The sequence below is a fragment of the Nyctereutes procyonoides genome, unplaced genomic scaffold (assembly GCF_905146905.1).
Source record: "Nyctereutes procyonoides isolate TBG_1078 unplaced genomic scaffold, NYPRO_anot_genome, whole genome shotgun sequence".
NCBI lineage: Eukaryota > Metazoa > Chordata > Mammalia > Carnivora > Canidae > Nyctereutes > Nyctereutes procyonoides.
The window spans coordinates 67,161,564-67,182,368 of NW_026575146.1; the positions used below are offsets into that span (position 1 = coordinate 67,161,564).

The 20,805-nt window shown below is 42.9% G+C and overlaps 2 protein-coding genes across 5 annotated transcripts in view; both read right to left on the bottom strand.

Moving 5' to 3' along the window:
- LOC129500889 (zinc finger protein OZF-like) overlaps positions 1 to 20,805 on the bottom strand; it is a 21,352-nt gene continuing 547 nt past the window's right edge. The window contains exons 2-4 of one of the 4 annotated variants that reach the window (XM_055311782.1): positions 6,231 to 6,924; positions 3,460 to 3,586; positions 1 to 2,237 (exon numbers count right to left, since the gene is read on the bottom strand). In XM_055311782.1, the coding sequence (XP_055167757.1) occupies positions 694 to 2,237; positions 3,460 to 3,586; positions 6,231 to 6,263 (1,704 nt within the window). In that variant the 5' untranslated portion in view covers positions 6,264 to 6,924 and the 3' untranslated portion in view covers positions 1 to 693. Of the gene's footprint in view, positions 2,238 to 3,459; positions 3,587 to 5,772; positions 5,793 to 6,230; positions 7,131 to 20,805 lie in introns of those variants that run through there. The other 3 variants (XM_055311783.1, XM_055311781.1, XM_055311784.1) reach the window with 3 other exon arrangements.
- LOC129500044 (zinc finger protein 883-like) overlaps positions 16,646 to 20,805 on the bottom strand; it is a 13,783-nt gene continuing 9,623 nt past the window's right edge. The window contains exon 4 of the mRNA XM_055310185.1: positions 16,646 to 19,792. Within this exon, the coding sequence (XP_055166160.1) occupies positions 18,120 to 19,792 (1,673 nt within the window). The 3' untranslated portion in view covers positions 16,646 to 18,119. The remainder of the gene's footprint in view (positions 19,793 to 20,805) is intronic.

A 20,805-nucleotide genomic window follows, 5' to 3' on the forward strand; every position in this document is an offset into this window, starting at 1 on the left:
GACATGGAAACTGGAAAAATCCTTAAGTGTCATATGAAAACAATGTCCATGAAGACAAACCTCTAAAAGCCACCAGAAGAATCCAGATAAAGTCTTTTTCTTTTTTTGTTTTTAAAGATTTTATTTATTTATTCATGAGAGACATAGAGAGAGAGAGGCAGAGACACAGGCAAGGGAGAAGCAGGCTCCATGCAGGGAGCCCGATGTGGGACTCGATCCCAGGACTCCAGGATCACACCTTGGGCTGAAGGCGGGGGCCAAACCGCTAAGCTAACCAGGGATCCCCTAGATAAGGTCTTTTAGGAGAAAACTGGGTCAGGTATACACATCATTGCAGAGAAAAGAATGACATCACCTTAAAGGCTCAGGCTGCTCATTATTATATCCAGAGCAAACACAATCTACTTTCCTAAACATTGGGGTGATTGATGTATACCATTGGGGTCTTTTAGGCAGTAGAGCAGAGATGACTTACACCACAGAAACGCAGTCACACAATTTCAGCAAGGACCCCAAGTAGGTTAGGAAGTGCAATACGGTTCCTAGAAGCTTCCCACATACCTGGAAACTATAGCGAATCTTCCCTGTGGTGTACATTCAGATATGAGTTCAAAATTAGGAATAGGCTCCCTCACAAAGGCTCTTCTCCAATATCATGACATCGAAGAAGTAAAAGGCCCGTTCCTTGAATGACTATGGCTTTGCTGTGTGAACTCTCTGGTGCCTGATGAGGTGAGACTTTCGGCTGAAGGCTTTCCCACATTCACTGCACCCATAAGGTCTCTCTCCAGTGTGGACTTTTTTGTGTCGGATGAGGTTACACCTTCGGCTAAAGGCTTTCCCACATTCATTGCACTCATAAAGCCCATCTGCATTGTGAACTTTCTGGTGCTGAATCAGCGCAGACCACTGTTTGAAGACATTCCCACATTTGCTGCACATATACGGCCTTTCTGTGAGATCGTGAACTTTCTGGTGTCGAATGAGGTTATACCTTCGGCTGAAGGCTTTTGCACATATGTTGCACTCATGAGGCCTTTTCCTGATGTGAATTTTTTCGTGTTGAGCAAATTGGGGGTCACTAAAGAATTCTCCACATTCCTTGCACTCGTGAGGCCACTCTCCAGTGTGAACTCTTTTGTGTTCAATGAGGTCAGAATTGCGGGTAAAGGATTTTCCACATATCCTGCAGTTATAAGGTCTTTCTCCAGTGTGAACTCTCTGGTGTTGAATGAGGCCAGAACTTTGGCTAAAAAATTTCCCACATTCCCTGCACTCATAAGGCTTTTCTCCAGTGTGAACTCTACGATGTTTAATGAGGGTGGAGGTGTCACCAAAACATTTTCCACATTCGCCACACTCATAAGGCCTCACTCCAGTGTGAACTCTCTGATGTTTAATGAGACTGGAGCTTTGGCTAAAGGATTTCCCACATTCACTGCACTCATAAGGCTTTTCTCCAGTGTGAACTCTCTTGTGTACAATAAGGCTGGAACTTTGGCCAAAGAATTTCCCACATCTGCTGCATTTATAAGGTTTCGCCCCAGTGTGAATTCTCTGGTGTTGAATGAAACTGGAGATGTGGGTGAAGAATTTTCCACATTCGTTGCATTTATAGGGCCTTTCTCCGGTGTGGACTTTCTGATGCTGAGAGAGGTTAAACCTTCGGGTGAAGGATTTCCCACATTCACTGCACTCATAAGGCCTTTCTTCATTGTGGACACTCAGGTGTTGAGTAAGAGTGTATTTGTGGCTGAAGGTTTTCCTGCATTTGCACCAACTGTAACAGCTTTGCCCACTGTGAATAGCTTCCCCACACACAGTGCAAGTGTGTGGTTTCTTCCCATTACGAATATCCTGGTGCTGGTGCTCACCTGAATTGGCGAGGAAGTCCTTATCAACTTCCCCACAGGTAAAGGATTTCCCTGACATGGGGAACCTGCAGCTCTTCATAAACGAAGTCCATTTCAACAGTTTCTCTCCACTGTGCTGCTTCCCATGCTGATGAAGGTTTGCAATGAAACTAATTTGTTTTCTACATGTGTATGGTCTCAATTGGGCATGTGTTCTTTGATCAAGAGTCATACCCAAAATGTCTTTTAAGACCAGAAAACATATCCCACAGGGGTGTGTCTTCTTGGGATATGGGCCTACGTGGTGAGTCCTAACCTGCGACACTTCTACAGAAGCATCCTGCTCAGAAGGTGCCTCCTCATCCTCTGCTCCATGCCAATAACCTGAAAGCAGAGAAATTCTAGTGAAGTACATATAGGCAGTAGTGGGAAGAGGCAGCACCATCATAATTACGTGTCCCTCACACCCATCAGAATGAGCTGATGGCACTATTACCAGGATGAAGGAGCTGGGGTGAGGGTAGAGAAGCTGCTATGCAGTACTGGGCCTCTAAAGGTCAGACAGTGAGGGAGACCTCTCCAGGTGAAGAACATAAGGATGGGGTGTGGCACAGGGAGGAGCAGCAGGATCTATAGCTCATTCCTCTGCTAATGGCTTTCAGTAAATCCTTGCTGACAACAGTGAAGAAAGGTGTATGTAAGCTCAGGAAAATCCAAGTGTAAGAGAGCTGGTGTTTAAGAACTATGTGAGGATATGTGACACTTAATGATACAACATATGCAGGTCAATGTGAGAAAGCACTACAGAGAAAGCAATAGAGGAAGTGGTGACATATGGAGTCCAGAGTGGTGGGAATTAACCAAATTCAGAGCAGAAATGACAAATTAGCAAGTGTCAAGAAGGAAAAGTAGAAATGAGGTGGCCAATAGCCACCAGTGAAATAGGACAGATTTTTGGTACGATCTGAATGGAGCCTTGATGAGCCTTAACATTTCTCAGGGCCAAGACTCCTCTGAGTCTAACTTGCCATGGCCTGGAAGTACCCAGGACTCTCCAGAACCTCTGATTCAGGAACTAAATGGGACCTGCATGATTCAAGCTATAAGGAAAAAGGCGGGACAGATGAATGGCCAGCACTGGCCCAGAGCAACTTAACACATAAACAGACCATAGGAAAGAAAACTAATATTACAAGGGAAAAAAATCCTCAGAGGAGGTTCCTGTGAGAACCATAGTCCACATAAGTACTGACCATGTCAGTGACTATAATTCCTGGAGCAGGCAGAGACAGGAAATGTCATCACCTATAGGAAGGGGCCAACATTGGGGACAGAGAGATGCCATGGACTTGGACAGAGTCAGCCAGACAGTGAAAGGACAAGCAAGGTGGAAGCCATTAGCATAACTGCAAGACTACTGACCCTGAATCCTCCCTGGTGAAGTGCTGGGACAGTGCACTCAGCCCAACCTTAACGACTGCAACTAACCAGGGAACTGGGGAAGGAAGCAGTGCCCATGTTTGTGATGGGAGAAATACAGAGCTATCCCTGGGATAAATGTGGAAAGGCTTAGCCCAGATCCCTGGGGAGGGAATGAGGGCCTTACCCAGGGTGGTCACAAGTGCAAAGTTCTCCAGCATCACATCGTGGTATAAGTGTCTCTGAGCCTCATCAAGGAGACCCCATTCTTCCCAGGAGAAGTACACAGCCACGTCTTCAAATGTCACACTGTCCTGTCAGGACAGAGACAGATGAAACCCCAAAGAGCCCCTCTCACAAGGACCCACAATCCCTTCCCCCACAAAATCACCCCATTGGCACCACCGGTGGTCTCTCCTCATGGTCCCATTAATGGCTGTGGTCAGCCCTCAGCAACAACAGCAGGTCATCAGATAAACACCATCTAAACTCTGGGCCTGGCACATTGGGCCCCACCCCTCCTGTTAAGCAATAATTCTGCAGTCCTCCAGACTAAGCGTCCCAGACTCAACCACATTTGAGCTTTTCATTCAACCTTAAGACTCCAATACCAGGACCTGGGGTCATTAGCTCATACTCACTCTCCACATCCCTGTGATGCATAGACTGCACCTTTTACATCTCTGGAACCCACAGATGCACTCCCTCCACCACCACAACTACCCTCCTGCCCCATAGCACAGGGATATCCCTAGATTTTCCTCACATCACTTGGCACACAGCATCGAGACAGTATTTGCTTGGCAAACTCAAATGGAATCCAATATTATCCAGACCTCCAATGGCTTCCAGTACCAAGGGAGTCCAGAATTCTGCTAGGAAAGCCTCCCCTTCATAGAAAGCTGGCTCTGTTCTTTGCTTCAACCTCACCAACCATAACTACATGCACACCTCAGATATCTTTGGCCCTCTTCAACTTCCTGTCCTCTCCAGTCACACCAAAACCTCATTCAAAACTAGCCCCACTGGTCCTCTACCCCAGGCCTAACAACCCACAGATGACCACAATGGACTCTGAAATAACCTACCATACTGACTGAAACACCTCATGCCCCACCTAAGGGTCACCACAAAATCCTAGGGAATATCATCCTGCCTCAATTACTCCTATGCCTCCACATTCCTCTCATGTTCACCTTTCCCTTGGAAACCTTGGTCACCTGCCAGATCATCATCCTGCCCACACTCCTCCCCAGCCACTTTTCTCCATCACCTGTGTACCCAATACCCTCCACCTTCAACCAGGTGTCCAAGTCAGAGGCTCAGTTCTTGGCCCACATCATCTTCTTGGACTGCTAACAGTATTACCACCAAGATCTGAAGATTCCCCCTTCTCAATGCAACCAACAGCTCCACCCTGGCTGACACAGCAGCAATCGTCTTTGGGACGCTCCATTCTGAAACCTTCCAAACTGTGTGCAATTGCCCACTTAATGCCTCCATTCAGTGGTCTCTGAAATGTCTCAGGCTTAACATGGCTGAAACAAACCTCCTGATACCCCACTGAAAACTGATCCCACTACCGACTACCCCAACTCCGTTGATGGAACTTACATCCTTCCAGCTGTTAAGACCAAAAACTTTGGGATCATCCTCAATTCCTTTCTGTCCTTCACCTTCCACATAAACAATCTGGATGACCTGATTTTTTTTTTAAAAAAAAAAAAAGGGTCCAGGATCCAACCACTTCTCCCACCTCGATGGAGAGTCCTCCCACCTCAGTCGCACGCCCCTTCCCCGCATCTAACGATACTCATCTGGCCTATTACAGCGGCCTCCTTCCTGGTCATCCTTCTCCCTCCCTTATCTTAGAGTCCATTCTCCACTATGCAGCCAGTCACACGACACCTGTTAAGACCTCGGCAAGATCACTTTACTCTTAATCAAACTTCTTATTACCTCCAGAATTGACATCTGACCTCAAAGGCAGCCACTCCAGCCCTGCCTTCTGTCCTCTTGTTTCCATGAGGAAAAAAAAGGAAACTTCAGTTCCCTTGGCACTCCCAGCTAAGTTGTACCTTCCAAGTATTTGCACATACTGGCACTGTTCCAAGGATAACCTTCCACACCTCTTTCAAGAAACAAGAATCCTTCCATATAATCCTCAGCCTAGTCTCAGGACTGTGCCTAGAGTTTCTTCAAGTGCCCCCAGACACAAGGGCTGGGAGAGTGGCAGACAGAGTCCCAGGAGACCTAAATTCCAGAGACCATATGGGAGGAGTCAGGACAGGTAAGGGACTGAGACTCCCTCCATTGACCTGTGTTGGCCTCATGAGCATTTCTTCAGCCACAGAAATGTGAAAAGAGGCAGGCCTCAGAGGAAGATCATCATGGCCAGGACCCATGGGCTCCGATAGATCTCCTCATATGCCTGCCCAGGCCCAGAGCCAGGTGACCTCCGCTGACTGTCTAACCTTTGTGCCCCAGCAAGGACTCTTACCAGGGGTGTGGCCTTGCAAGAGAACGCCACCTTCCGGGGCCTCACTGTCCTCGCAAAAACCCTTCCAATCTATTCTTTCCAAGCAACCTTCGAGAAACTGAAAACACTAAATCAGACCGTGTCCCTCTTCTCTTCACTACCATCCATGGCTCCCTCGGAACAGAGGTACAGCACCTCCGCCCGCCAATCCCGGCGTGACCCCGCTTCAGGCTACCAGTTCCCCGACCTCAGAGTCCTCCCGCCTCCGCCGCACCCCCAACCCGCCCCTCCCCCGCAGCCCGCTCGAGCGCCTCACGCCAGCGCGCCGGCGCTCACACGCTGGGCCCCTGCCCACCGCCGCCTCCCTGTCCCGGACACCGGAGCCTGGGCCGCAGGGCTGCGAGCGGGCGTCCCGCGCTCAGGCCTTGAGGGTCTGGGTGGGGGGAGGGTGGGGAGGGCCCCGGGGACGAAATGTTTACCTGTGCCGGAACCCTGGGCGCGGCCGCCGCCATCGGATTCGGATTGCGGAGCGGGCACCCGGGCTGGGGGTCTCTGTCCCAGCCCCTGGAAGGGGCAGCCTAGGAGGCGTCGCCGAGCCGTGGACCCCAGTCTTCGCGGTGAGGACGGCGCCTCCTCCCGCCCCTTCTCTGATCCCGTCACCTTACCAGAGTTGCAGTACCTCTAAACCAAGGTAAACCCTAAGAAACCAAAATGACCGCCAAAAAGAGTACGCCAGGAGTCCCCCCGCCCCAGTATGACGTGCTCGCGCAGAAGTGCCCTCTCCTGAGCCTTCATTGGCTCAGCGCCACCGGGCGTTCAGGCAGAGCATTCTGGGTAACGTAGTTCCCACAGCTCTGCAGACTCCGTCCAGGATGTCCCCATACCTACCTCCCCAGCGTCAGGAGCACCGCGAAGATCACCGGGAAATTGGCCTCGACCAGGAGAGACTGGTGCTTGCCTCCTTATGGAAGAGCAATATCCAAGCTTCTGGGTCCGTTGTTGCAAGCGATCACAAAAGTGTTTAGAAACGTGTTATTTCAGACTCCATGAAGCCGAGCTTGCGTCAGAGGCCAAAGAATATTCTTTCAGATGCCTCCAAAGGGACACAGATCCAAATGGACATATCCTTCCAGAGTTACTCAGTACAAAATGCGTTCTCTCCATAGCTGGAAGCTAATAAAAATCATGCTATTGCTTTTCAAATGTAAGTGCCCCCGGGCATTGGAGTCAGTTTCGTTAGCTTGAGAATCTTAGGTTAGGGGCAGGAGAGAAGACTCCAGATAGGGTTGTGGTAACGCAAATAGAGGAGGAATGCATGTTGGCCACTCTAAAGCAGGTGGACAAGGGTAAGCCAGGCTCCGGTTCCCTCGGAAAATATCTTTCCTGCTTAAATTACCAGTAATTTATCCAAGCCGATGAGCAGTACCGCTTTATACATAGCTTATTTCTGATTCATATCCTGAAATATGTTCTTTTTTCGAAATGAAAACGGCACAACTCACTACTACGCCTAAAGACCTACTAACAAAACGTATTCTTCTTGTTCTCCTCTTGCTCTAAATGTATCAGTAGGGGATCCCTGGGTGGCGCAGCGGTTTGGCTCCTGCCTTTGGCCCAGGGCGCGATCCTGGAGACCTGGGATCGAATCCCACATGGGGCTTCCGGTACATGGAGCCTGCTTCTCCCTCTGCCTGTGTCTCTGCCTCTCTCTCTCTCTCTCTCTCTCTCTCTCTCTCTCTCTGTGACTATCATAAATAAATAAAAATTTAAAAAAATTTATAAATGTATCAATAAAATGAATGAGGGAGAAGACAGGATTAGAAGGGAATAAAAGTTAAATCGAGAAAGGAGCCGAATAAATGTTTAAACTGAAAGGAGGGAAAAAAGAGCTCCTTTCTGTATTCTGGGTGTGGGTAGCCACTTTGTGCAGCTGATAACCAAGTTGACACTGAGAGGACAAATGATGAGTCATTCATGGGCAGAGCCAGATTAAAACAATCCAACACAAAGGTAGAGAAAGTGCCAAAAACAGAAGATGAGACGAGGCTTGGTGCAAGATCAAGTAGCCAAAAAGGGCAAGGGGGAAGGATAGAAGGAATAGGAGGGGCACAAATGTACGCACAAATGAGAGTGCCAAGTGAGGCTGAGATTTCTGATCTCACTTCTTTTGTATGTACACTTCTCACTACAGTGGGGGAACCTCAACCAGCCTCATTTCTAAGGACATTCTTTCTGTATTTATGACTCAGGTTTACATCTGTGCATCACAGTTCCTCCAGGAATTTACCTATACCTCTCTTCACCTATTCAGCATGTCCAGATGGGCTTGATTCTGCTGTCCCCAGTAGTCACCAGCTTCATGATAGCTCCATTATCCTACTTCCTCAAAACACCAACCGGGAGGCCATCTTTAACCACCATACTAACCCTCATAGCATTCATGGTCAAATCATGTGCTACTTACTTTCAAAGGACAAAAATATCTATTTATATCTCTCAACTAAATATGTTAATAACTGATCCAGCTGCCATCTCCTCACCTTTGATTTCTTATAGTTGTCTTTCAATGATCTCTCTACTTTCCTTGTTCATACATGGTCTAATCTTTAAATAGTAGGGAGAAAGACTAATCTTTCCCAAGTAAAATCATGTTACTTCCCTTTCCAAACCTTTCAATGCATGCTTCTTTACAAATTAACACCTCAATTATTGCAATAGGTTTAAAGAACAAACATGATCATATCTTGGCCCAACCCTACAAACTTTCTTCCTATAGGGATGGCTTGCTGCCTATTCCCTTCAAGCTATTGGCCAAATGCCATTATCAGAATGTTCTTTAATGCCCACACTGTCTAAAGTATTAATAGCTACTTCTTTGCCTTTATACAATTTTAAATTAAATTATAAATTACACGCTGTAAAATATACCCTTCTGTATATTCCTCTAGGGGTTTTTGACAGCATATAGTTTTGTAATTACTACCAAAGTCAATACACTGAATAGTTTGATCACACCAAAAACTCTTGTGCTCCTATGTGCCTCTGCCTATCCACAGACACTGGTAACCATATGTGATCTTTGTCTCTAGAATGTTAGAGACTCACTTTTCCAGAGATTCACATAAATGAAATCAAACAGCACAAGACCATTGAATCTAGCTTCTTTCACTTAGCTAATGCATTTGTGATTTATCCATGTTGTTTCATGTGTCAATAGTTCCTTCTTCCCATTACTGAATGGTAAATGACTCTAGGGATGCAGCCTAGATTTTACAGCTGAGATCCATTTGAACTTTGTTTACAGATTTTGGAAATTATTAGTAGAGCCGCTATGAAAATTGTGAATACATATTTTTATTTCACATAGGTAAATACTCTGAATACATCACAGGGTTTTATGGTGTTTTTTTTTTTTTTTAATCAATTGTCCCAGGTTATGTTCCACCAGCAATGTATGAGAGTTCCAATTGCCCCACAACATCACCAACACTCGGTATGGTCAGTCGTTTTAGTTTTAGCTACTCAAATAGGTAAATAGTAGTATAGCATAGTAATTTCATTTTGCATTTTCCACAGAACGTTATATGTGCATAACTGTCATTGGTCTATATTCTTTGTAGAGAGATGTCTGACAAAATCTTTTACCCATAATTTTAAATTATTTTCCTAATATTTGAGTTTTCTAGTTAATACTTTTTAAATATTCTGGATACAAGTCTTTTACCAAATGTGTGATTGCAGGTATTATCTGCCCATCTGTGGCTCATCCTTTGTATTTTTACAGAGCCTTTTGAAGAGCATTAGATCTTAATGGTGAAGAAGTGTAATTTCTCATTTTTTCTCTTACAACTTATTTTTGTTGTTTTATCTAAGAAGTATTTGCTTAACCATGGTAACAAAGATTTTCCTCCATGTCACTTGCTGTTTAGTATTAAGTCTATGATGCATTCCTTTTAAAGATTTTATTTATTCATGAGAGACAAAGAGCGTGAGAGAGAGAGAGAGAGAGAGAGAGAGAGAGAGAGAGAGAGAGGCAGAGACACAGGCAGAGGGAGAAGCGGGTTCCATGCAGGGAGCCTGACGTGGGACTCGCTCCCAGGTCTCCAGGATCACAACCTGGGCCAAAGGCACCGCTAAACTGCTGAGCCACCCGGGCTGCCCCTATGATGCATTCTGAATAAAAATTTAAAATAAGACTTACTGAAACATGGGTTAAATGATCAGGAAAAGAGATGAATTAAGGATGGAAAATTGCCACATTTTTGGAGGGCAATAAAGCAACTGTTAAGATGATGATGTTATTCATAGTGACAGAAAATGACTGAGAAGGTTTTGAGGATAAAAGCTGGGAAAACTCTATTTCAAGTACATTAAGATATCTGTCCGGGGGGCAGCCCCGGTGGCACAGTGGTTTGGCACCGCCTTCAGCCCGGGGCATGATCCTGGAGACCCAGAATTGAGTCCCATGTTGGGCTCCCTGCGTGGAGCCTGCTTCTCCCTCTGCCTGTGTCTCTGCCTCTCTCTCTCTCTCTCTCTCTCTCTCTCTGTGTGTGTGTGTGTGTCTCTCATGAATAAATAAATAAAATCTTTAAAAAGAAAGGCATCAGAGAGGCAAATTGGGATGTCAAGTAAAGAATTGGAAAAATAAGTCTGGGGTTCAGGAAATATCAAGGGTAATGGGGAAAAATCTGGAGTGGGCAACATCAACCAATCTTATTGAAAACTCCCCAAAATTAATTGATCTGAGGATGCAGAAGTAATCATTGGACAAAAATGGAGTCATTGGTGACTTTGACAGGAATAGTCTTTATGGCCACAGAGCCAACTGGAATGGGCAGTGGGAAGGAAGAGCCAGGAAACGTCAGGAATGGAATGGAGCTGTGGTGGAGGCAAGTGTTTTTATTTCAGAGGAATAGATATGAGACCATATTTGGATGCTGATGGGAGATGACAGAGGAGAGATAAAGTAGAAACAGCAGGGCTGAAACCTTTCAGATGTCAAGAGAAGGTAGGATCCAGAGCCCACTTGGGGAGGTGGAGCAGAAGCCCTTCTTAAATTGTGATGATGAGAAAAGAGAGAGAATGGGAGTCCTGTAGTGACCCATTTCAAGTAGGGGATGGGGATGCAGTTAGAAGGTACTCTTTATCCTTTTTTCTGAAGGAAGAATGACTTGAAGCCATCAGCTAAACATGAGGGAGCCACAGATCATGAGGTGGGCTTAGAGAGAAAGGAAAATCTTTGAATGAAAGTGAAGAACAAACATGGAGAGTCAAAGTGCCAGTCTTGTATGACACACATGGCATTCTGCAAAATAAACACATAATTATAAGCTCAGTGAATATTCCCAAAAGCTACACAACTCTTAAATCAGCATCTCAATCAATAAAAGGATAGCATCAGAAACCTATCATTTCTGTCAGCCTCATTTTCAATCCACCGAAGGGTTCTAACATCTATTTAAGTCAGGGGGAAAATATATGACCGCATATAGTAGTCTCCCTACCATGTTCTAGGAATAGTATCCATTTATTTTTACACTATCGTTTTTGCTAATTAATGGACCATTCACTAATATACGAATATATGAAATTATCAAGAGATGCGGAATCCAGCAGAGGAAACAGAAGCCAATGAACTTGGGGGATCTAATCTTGAGCTCCATCCAAATACAAAGACTAGATCCTGCTTAATAACCTGGAAGCCATTGAGACAGCAATGAAGGAAACCCCTGTGCTCACTCTGTAATCCTAAAAAACAAGCTTACATGCAGCATCATCCAGGAAATACTGGGACCCAAAAGCCACCATCATTTGAGGGATCCCTTTGGAAAAAAGGACCACAGAGATGCCTAGGTGGGCTTAGCAGTTGAGCATCTGCCTTTGGCTCAGGGTGTGATCCTGGAGTCGAGGGATTGAATCCTGCATTGGGCTCCCTGCATGGAGCCTGCTTCTCCCTCTGCCTATGTCTCTGCCTCTCTCTCTCTCTCTCTCTCTCTCTCTCTCGCTCTCTCTCTCTGTCCCTCATGAATAAATAAATAAAATCTTAAAAAAAAAAAAAAAAGGACCACAATGTTGGCTAGGACCAGACAGAGAATCAGGTTTATGGGTCTCAACTTGTGTCCAGTGAACAAAGAGAATGTATAAAAACAAAGGAGGGATGAATTTCCTAGGATCCCAATTCCAGTCTGAGTGAGGAAGATAATCCCCAATTCCAATTTACCAGAACCCATTTTATTAATGTCTAAGGGTTGTTGAATTTTTTCAAAGTCAGTGGACTTAGTAGGAAAAAAAGCAAAAATAAATCTTACCATCACTATAGAGTAATTTTCTGTGCTTTTCCTAACTCATGTTTTCTCACTTGAGGCAGGGTTTAACACTATATGCTTTTTTGTGCTTAATTGTGCAAAGATGATTCCCTGAAGAATTGCATTAGAAATAGCCTCAGGGTGGTGCCTGGGTGGCTTGGTAATTGAGCATCTGCCTTTGGCTCAGGGCATGATTCGGGGGTCCTGGGGTTGAGTCTGCATCCGGCTCCCCACAGGGAGCCTGCTTCTCCCTCCACGTGTGTGTGTGTGTGTGTGTGTGTGTGTGTGTGTGTCTTTCATGAATTAGAAAAAAAAAGAAAAAGAAATAGCCTCAGGGTCCATCATCTCTAAGGATCAGGTGAATGAATGAGGACACAATTACACAATTGACCTCCGTAACTGTAGAGACTAGTAAAGATCTCCAGACACTGATCCAGTCAGTATTATTTCAGAATTTTTCCCAACACAATTGAGAAATTATAGAGCATTTTTTTTGAAATTATAGAGCATTTTGAGAATGAAGCAAATTTTTATGCTTACTTATGCATCTTTCATTTACAAGAAAAGTCTAGAATGCAGAAAGCTACCCAGCTGAAACAAGTCACGTAGGTGTATAAAAACACACATAAGGACAGAAGTCAAACATCTGTGGAGTATGCCAGTTCACCATGTGTTATGAGCCAAACTCATTCACTTCTGATGGGTGAATTTTAGGCAACCATTTGATTTTGGGTAACCCTCCTTCCATAACTTCATAGAATAACTCACTACTGCAACCCACTTCCACAATCAAATTTCTGGCTTTTAAGATTAAATGCTGTATTAAAGTATTTATGTGTTTCTCAAACTTTTAACATGTATAAAACTGTGCTATGGCATTTATTAGGATTCTATCTTCTTTTTCTATGTTTTACTGATGATATTTTGAGGATCTTTAGAAGCCCTGTGATTTTTATTTTGGATTTTGCACAGCTTTGTGATTTTTAGGAACACATGGGTTCCATTACAGCACAACAGATTTTGTGGACTTTCCTCCAGAATATTTTTTTTTTAAGATTTTATTTATTCATGAGAGACACACACACAGAGGCAGAGACACAACACAGGCAGAGGGAGAAGCAGGCTCCCTGTGGGGAGCTGGATGCAGGACTCGATCCCAGGACCCCAGGATCACACTGAGCCAAAGGTAGATGCTCAACCACTGAACCACCCAGGCTACTCTCTCCAGAATATATTCTTAAGTAAAAAACTATTGTCCAGAACACACACACACACACACACACCCTGTGTACAACTAGAAGAATCTGTATGAGATCAGTGATAGTATTAATGCAAATATCACTGTTGTGATACTGTAATATGGTCTTAGAAAATGTCACCATTGGAGAAACTGGGTAAAACACACAAAGGATCTCTCTGTAACAATTTTTACAACTACATGTAACTTGCAATTTTCACGATAAATATTTCAATTAAAGAATCCAAGGGATACATATATCACAAAAATTTCTGCAAAGTATCTTAAAGCCCTTCACTTATCTTGTTTTGACAAAATCAATTGGTATTGATAAATTTTAAAAACAAGCCTTTTAATTAAAATTTGGCAAAAATAACACTAAAATTAGGTAATTTTATGGAAAATGGAAGCTACTAGTTAAAACTACTAAAACTATGAGGATCAGAAGTAAATAACAGCAGAAACAACCGTATAGCCCAAGATGATATGTGTAAACACATTTTTATAATATAAATATCTTATTTAACATAATTCATAACTCAAACATATAGATATTTTGGCAATATTCCTAACATGTCCTAATTATAAAATATAAAAATAAGTTAAAAACAAGGGAAATTAAGACAATGGGTACTAACATTTTATACTGAAAATGAAAAAAATAGAAAAGTCCAGGACACAGAACAAGAAGCATCTAAAAAAAATCACATACATATGTGTATGGATATATTTTTACTGAGAAATATAAATACCAACTTAATAAGAAACTATTTATTGGAGTGCCTGGGTGGTACAGATGGTTAAGCGCCTGAATCTTGGTTTTGGCTCAGGTCATGATCTCAGGGTCATGAGATAGAGCCCCGAGTTGGGCTCTACTCTGAGCAGAGAGTCTGCTTGGGTTTCTCTCCCTCTGCCCTTCCCCCTACTTTTGCTCTCTAAAATAAATAAATAAATCTTTTTAAAAACCACATTGATCATGTACTTCATGTGTTTCAGGCACATTTCTAGAAACATGAAATGTATCAGTGCACAAAATGTAGATAGAAATTTTCCTCCTGGGGCACTTGGGTGGCTCAGTGGTTGACTATCTACTTCTGGCTCAGGTCGTGATCCTGTGGTCCTGGGATCGAGTCTCACATCACACTCCCTGCAGGGAGCCTGCTTCTCCCTCTGCCTATGTCTTTGCTTCTATGTCTCTCATGAATAAATAAATAAAATCTTAAAAAAGAAAAAAAAAAGAAATTTCCCTCCTGGAACTTACTCCATAGTTGATGGAAAACACAATACACAATTCATAAATGATATTGAGTTGCATACTGTTATAGAAGGTGATGGGTCCTAAGAAAAGAAGAACAGTGAATGGGTGATGAAGAAGTTAGGAGTTTGGGATGGGTTGAGGTATCTATATATGGCCTTGTAGTGAAGATAACAACACAGGAAATATTTTAGGTGGTTTATTTCTTCCTTGACAATTGTTACATATCCATCATCCTGCCTTACTGAATGAAACTAGAACTCCAGGATAACTGAATAAGACAAAGGAGCAACTATTTATTTTCCCTTTGTTTTAATCCCATAGGAGAATCTTAGTAATGGATGATAAGGTATAATATTTGTAAGAGTTTCTTTGTAGACATCATTTATAAAATTAAGGAGGATTGCTTCTATCCTTAGTATCTATTTCAGTATAATAACACTAAACAATTGGCAAATTGACATTTTTTTTGGCAAATTGAAATTTGATGTAAAAATTACCATTTATAATATCATCAAATGTAGAAAATACTTGGAGATATATAAGATACGTGAGGCCTGTAAAAAAAACTAAAAAAACACTGCTAAGAGGGACGCCTGGCTCGCTCAGTCAGTGGAGCATGTGACTCTTAATCTTAGTGTTGTGATTCAAGCCCTGCATTGGGTGACTTAAAAATAAAATAAAATAAAATAAAAGCCCCATTATGAAAAATTCAGTAAGATTTAAGTAAAAGGAGACATATGATGTTTATGGATTGGGACATTCAGTATTTCTTCTAAATTGAAGATTAAATGCAGTCTCAATCAAAATCCTTGTTGGCTTTTTTGTGATATAGAAATTGACAAGTGGATTCTAAAATTCATATGGAAAGGTGAAAGACCAAGAATGACCACTCAAATTTGAAAAAGAAGACAGTTGTAGGAGTACATGACCTTGATTTCAAGACATATTACAAAAACAAATTATTCAACACATAAAAGTATAGTATAAAATAGATAAATACAACAGAAGAGAGTCCAGAAATAAACATACACATAAATGATTAACCTTCAATGAATATACAAAAGTCAATTTAAGGGAGAAAAAAAAATCTTTTAAATGAATATGGGTATCATATTTTTTTTCTTACTTTTTTTTTTTTTTTTTTAAGTAATCTGTATGCCCAAATTGGGGACCAAACTCATGACCCTGAGATCAAGAGTCACATGCTCTACTGACTGCCCCTGGGTATCCATTTTTTTTTTTTTTTATTCATTCAGAGAGAGAGAGAGAGAGTTAGGCAGAGACATAGGCAGAGGGAGAAGCAGGCCCCATGCAGGGAGCCCGATGCGGGACTCGATCCCTGGTCTCCAGAATCACGCCCTGGGCTGCAGGTGGCGCTAAACCGCTGCGCCACTGGGGCTGCCCTATTTTTTTTTTTTTTTTTAAGATTTTAGTTCTTAATTCATGAGAGGCACAGAGAGAGAAGCAGAGACATAGGCAGAGGGAGAAGCAGGCTCCTTGCACAGGGAGTCCAATGGGGAACTTGATCCCTAGACCTGGGATCACACCCTGAGCTGAAGGCAGATGCTCAACGGCTGAGCCACCCAGTTGTTTCCATATATATATATTTTTTTAATTAAGAATGTCCAAAAGTTAACTGAGAAAGGCACATTTACATCAGGAAAAAGAAAAAACTTAAAGAAAGAAACATAGGAAAAGGGGATCCCTGGGTGGCTCAGTGGTTTGGCACCTGCCTTCGGCCTAGGGTGTGGTCCTGGAATCCCGGGATTGAGTCCCATGTCAGGCTCCTTGCATGGAGCCTGCTTCTCCCTCTCTGCCTGTGTCTCTGCCTCTCTCTCTCTTTCTCTCTCTGTGTCTTTCATGAATAAATGAATGGAGTCTTTTTTTTTTTTTTGAATGGAGTCTTTAAAAAAAAAGAAACAGGAAAAATTATGTCTTTAAATTTGGCAAACTTTTTTTTTTATATATACAAGATCAAAAGGATATTCAGTAAAAGAACAGACAAATTAGACTTCATTAAAATTTTTAAAATTTTTCACAAGAACAGTGATTGAAAAGACAAAATCAAGACTGGAAGAATATATTGGCAAATATTTAAAATAGAAGATTTTTATCACAAATCCATGGACAAATGTCAAAACTCAGTAATTACGATGGAAAATCATAAACAGAAATTTCAAAAAAGAGATGATGGTTGGAAATTAACACATGAAAAAACCTCTAAACACCATGTCATTAGGGAAATACAAATTAAAATTACAAGGTGTCACTACTCACCTATTACATTGCTGAAATTATGAAGCCTGACCATACCAGGTATAAAGATATAAAGAAACTGGAACTCTAGTAATGGTTTTTCTGGTGAGAATGTAAACTGGTATCACCACATTAGATTATCCTTTATTAAGTTAGACATTTAACTACTCTGTGACAGAGGAATGCACGGCTACATATTAATCACAAAGCCCTGCAATCTTTCCCAGGACACCTTGAGAAGCAATACAAATTAAGCCCAAATAGGAATAGGAACTATTTTCTGACTTGTACTATGCCTCTGATATTGACATTATGACTCACAAAAGCTATTCACCCCTTCACACTGGAAACCACAATTCTATCCTAAACCTAACCCCAGAGGGCACATAACCTCCAAACTTCAAGGTGACTTAAACAATAAGGTGTTTGTCAATGCATGTCAATGCACAACAGTCAATGGTGATGCAAACAGTTTCCTAGCTGGGACACTTGGAGTAGGCATAAATCTATCATGAGAATCACATGAAAGAATAGCATCATGAAGGAAACCTCTGTGATCCACCAAGAACCCAGACTGCTCCTATCAACAAAGCTGGGTCTCATCTACACCCCATGCAGCTCAATTAGGCTATTACATACAATTTCCTTCAGGATTTGGAGCACAAAGATCTATATCCCCTGAACACACTGGGAGACTGATGTATGCTGTGGGGACATGCCACATGGTAGAAGAGAGATACCTTCTGCCAGAGGCACTCTGCACATTAGAAAGTCAGGTAAGCTGAAGAAACAGTCGCAAGCACCTGATACCTGTAGTGATTTGGAGATCCTCATAAATAAAAGGTTCAATTGGTCAATCCCATGGAAAGTCTACACTCTGGTGTGTTGTTAAACTTGGTGACAGTGCATTCCCTTGTGGCTAAGGACTTTCTCTACTATGAACTTCCCAGTGCCTGATGAAGCGTTATCTTCCACCAAAAATCTTTCCACATTTGCTGCACAAAAAGGCTTTTCTCCAGTGTGGACTTTGTGGTGCTGAGCAAGTCTATCCTTGAGGCTGAAGGCTCTCCCACATTCATTGTACTCAAAGGTTCTTTCTCCAGTTTGGATTCTCTGTGCTCAAGATTTCTTTTATAAATGGAGGACATCCCACATTCATTACACTTATTCAAGGCCTCTTTCCAGCATGAACGTTTTGGTGTTGAACATGAGTGGATCAGGGATCAGTGTCTAAAGAATTTCCCACATTCATTATATTCATATGGCTTTTCTCTAGGTTGAACTCTCTGGTGTTCATTGAATTCAAACCTTTTTATGAAGGTTTTCTCATGTTCGCTACATGAGAAACTTTTCTCCGATATGGATTCTCTGGTACAAAAGAAATATTTTTCTGTGGATGAAAGATTTCCACATTTACTGCACTGAGACGGCTTTTGCCAGTGTGGACTTTCTGGTGTTTAAAGAGGGTGGAGCTGTGTCTGAAGAACTTCCCACATTTGCTGCACTCAAAAGGCTTTTCTCCAGTGTGGATTCTCTGGTGCTCAAGAAGTCTGCTTTTGTAGACAAAGGACTTTTCACATTCACTGCACTTATAAAGTCTTTCTCCAGTGTGGATTCTCTGGTGTTCAAGAAGGCTCTTTTTATAGATGAAGGCCTTTCCACATTCACTGCACTTATGAGGCCTTTCTCCAGTGTGAACTTTCCAGTGATGATTAAGACTAGATTTGTGTCTCAAGAACTTACCACATTCGTTACATTTGTAAGGCTTTTCTCCAGTATGGATTCTCTGGTGCTCAAGAAGTATTCTTTCATAGAAGAAGGACTTTTCACATTCATTGCACTTATAAGGCCTTTCTCCAGTGTGGATTCTCTGGTGATCAAGAAGTCTCCTTTTATGGATGAAGGACTTCCCACATTCATTGCATTTATAAGGCCTTTCTCTAGTGTGAACTTTCCAGTGATGAATAAGACTGGGTCTGTGTCTAAAAAATTTCCCACATTCATTACACTCATAAGGCTTTCCTCCAGTGTGGATTCTCTGGTGCCTTAGAAGTATTCTTTTGTAGAAGAAAGACTTCCCACATTCACTGCACTTATAAAGCCTTTCTCCAATGTGGATTCTCTGGTGCTCAAGAAGTCTCTTTTTATAGATGAAGGACTTTCCACATTCATTGCACTTATAAGGTCTTTCTCTAGTATGAATTCTCTGGTGCTCAAGAAGTCTACTTTTATAGATGAAGGACTTCCCACATTCACTGCACTTATGAGGCCTATCTCCAGTGTGAACTTTCCAGTGTTGATTAAGACTAGATTTGTACTTAAAGAATTTCCCACATTTGCTACACTCATGAGGCTTTCCTCCAGTGTGGATTCTCTGGTGCTCAAGAAGTCTTTTTTTGTAGATGAAAGACTTTTCACATTGACTGCACTTATGAAGGCCTTCTCCAGTGTGAGCACTCTGCTGCTCTGTGAATTTAACCTCTTTGTGGGAGGCTTGTCCATGTTCACTGTGTTGCCCTTGCAGAGTGTGAGACACTGCGCTTCTCCCCTTGCCTCTCTGTGGATGCTCTCTGCTGGGGATGGTCTGGTGCTGGACAAGGCCCACAGTCCCCAAGGAAACATCCTCAGCCTCTCCACAGGTGAAAATACTGTCTGACACAAGGATTTTGCTCTTCATGAACAAAGCCCTGTTCTCTTCCCTTTCAAGATCCTTCTCTCCATGATTCTGCTTCTGGTGCTGCTGTAGGTATGAAATGAATAAGCACAGTTTTCCACAAGGCCCACAAGTGCATGGTTTCAGCCCAGCGTGAGTTCCTTTGTGTTCAGCCAGGTACAAGATGGCTTTCTCCACTGAGACACACATATTGCAGGAATGAACCTTTGGGATAGATCGGCCTGGGTCTGAAGTTCTGGCCTGTGGCACTCTTTCCACAAAAACACATTGCTCAGAAAAAGCTTCCTCAGCTTTTACCCCATGCCAACAACCTAAGAGCAGAAAAATGCTGGTGAAGTGTATATAGACTTTGGTGAGACAGGACAGCTCATTACAAATGTGTGTAGGACACAACCAGGACTGAGTCCATGGGTTTGTTTTCAAGACAAAGGAGCCAGGATCAGGTGGAGGAAGGGGACATTGTGTAGTACCAGGCCTCTGATGGTTATAAAACAGTGTGGGGGGAAGGAAGGTACAGAGGCCTCAAAACTAGCAAGAAAGTAGGATACAGTGATGTGCCAGCAAGACAAGTCTGGTACAACTCCCTCCTCTGCCAGTGGTTCCCAGCAGGACCTTGTCTGCTTATGACAAGTGTGTGCTATAAAGAACGTGTATCCCACCCCAGAAAAAGGCAACTGCCTCTGGGTAGCTGGTGGTCAATCATTTAGGGCTATGCGCACATGTCATGACATATGGAACGTAGGCTAATGCTACAGAACATTACAGAGAGAGAGAATTGGGTAAAGATGTGAGAGACACAGATGTAAGGGACAGTCAGGACTAGAAGTCACAGCAGAAATGACAAGTGGGCGAAATGTCAAGCATGGGGAGGAAGGACTGAAATGAGGTGTAGCTATGAGTCTTGGCACTAAAATAATAGTGAGCAAAGGACATTTTCCTGGTATGGCATATACAAAGTCCTGAAATCATGCCTTCCCACTGCTCCAGGCCTAGGATCCCATTAATCTCCTTTCCTATGGTTAGAGAAGTATCTGAGCTGTTAGGCACTCAGGAGTCTCCTCTACTTCTCAGCTCAACCTAGACAATTTTCTGGGACCCAGCAGATTGAAGTCCTCAGGAGAAAACAAGGCAGTTAAGTGGCCAACATTGGCCCAGAGTGACTGTACTCATAGACTACAAGAATGAAATCTATTACTAAAAGGATTTTGAAGACAGTCTTGCAAAAAGAATTAGGGTTGCCTGTAAATACTAACCATGTCAGTATCTATAATTTCTAAGACAGGCAGTACACAAAACAGAAGGGGGCAGAACCTGTGATACAGAT